The 1,264-nt window shown below is 37.2% G+C and overlaps 1 protein-coding gene across 2 annotated transcripts in view; it reads left to right on the forward strand.

Annotated features, from left to right (window-relative positions):
• Positions 1–136: 136 nt before the first annotated feature.
• LOC107081031 (rab effector MyRIP-like) overlaps positions 137–1,264 on the forward strand; it is a 13,354-nt gene continuing 12,226 nt past the window's right edge. Inside the window, exons 1-2 of one of the 2 annotated variants that reach the window (XM_015369242.1) lie at positions 137–302; positions 1,004–1,117. In XM_015369242.1, the coding sequence (XP_015224728.1) occupies positions 175–302; positions 1,004–1,117 (242 nt within the window). In that variant the 5' untranslated portion in view covers positions 137–174. The remainder of the gene's footprint in view (positions 303–1,003; positions 1,118–1,264) is intronic. The other variant, XM_015369243.1, reaches the window with a different exon arrangement.

Here is a 1,264-nt window from a genome sequence, read left to right on the forward strand (position 1 = left end):
TTAACAGGTGTGTCTGCAGGTCTAACAGGTGTGTCTGCATGTTTAACAGGTGTGTCTGCAGGTCTAACAGGTGTTTCTGCAGGTCTTACAGATGTGTCTGCATGTGTAACAGGTGTTAGTCATAATAGAGTCTCAGACATAAAGCTGTGTTCTCCACATTCTGCAGTTTCCTGCATGATGTCACGTTGTCTGGTTATGAAACTCCGCCCCTCTGCTCAGTGCGGCGGATCATGTGATCAGCTGATGCTCTTGGGTTTTTCCGGCTCTTTCCTTCAGTCAGCAGCAGCAGAGCCTCTCAGACGGTGAGTTTTAAACCTTTAATCCACTTTAATAATTAGAAGTAATTCGATTTAATCCCGTATCATTTCATCTGTCGGTTATTCTAAGTTTGATTGAATTTGAGCTGATTTAGAGCAGTTATTGTGGAATCATGAGCTGGACGTTCTCCAGGAGTTTATCTGGAAGCAGAAATAATCCAATTAGATGAAACTTTAGTTTTCTAATAAAGTCAGAGGAGCAGATGTTTGCAGAAGGTTGATTTGCTGCAGGCGTTAACTATGGTTTTCATTTTAAAGCTTTTTATCTTTATTATTTATAGTTCTTATACATTTAGGACATTTTGAAATACTTCTTTTCACAATAATTTAACGGAGTTCGCTTATCTTTAGAGATTAAATCCATGTTACTTTTATAAACACATCTTTAGTCTTTTCTAATATTTGACTTTAATTTTTAGTTTTTTTTTAAAATCTTGTTACAGATATCGATGTTTTTCCCTTATTTATTATTTGTAATGTTTGCATCTTGTTTAGTTGTCTAAAGCATCACAGTTACTTCTTTCTCAAAATGTTATCATGAATCTTTTATTACTGAGTTTATGAACGGATTTTTATCTTGAATATTCATTATTTGGGCGAATAGTTTTCTTGAAATGCAGCTTTATAATCTATTGACTCATGGAAACAGAGCCTGGGTTAAACTGATGCAGTCTGTTTGTTTTTAGCAATATGGAGCGGAAACTGGATCTTTCCCGTCTGACGGACGAAGAAGCCAAACATGTCTGGGAGGTGATCCAACGAGACTTCAACCTCCGGAAGAAGGAGGAGGAGAGACTGACGTAGGTCATTTCCTCCTTTATCAGGTTTAATCGCAGACTTTTCATCCCAGATCTGCAGACAAACAGTCAAAAGTTAAAATCAATCCTCTGGACTTAGTTTCCAAGTTTGAAGACGTTTCTCTTCCATCCAGGAAGATTTTTCAATCC

This window comes from Cyprinodon variegatus, unplaced genomic scaffold, assembly GCF_000732505.1.
Source record: "Cyprinodon variegatus isolate N-32 unplaced genomic scaffold, C_variegatus-1.0 Scaffold2722, whole genome shotgun sequence".
Taxonomy (NCBI): domain Eukaryota; kingdom Metazoa; phylum Chordata; class Actinopteri; order Cyprinodontiformes; family Cyprinodontidae; genus Cyprinodon; species Cyprinodon variegatus.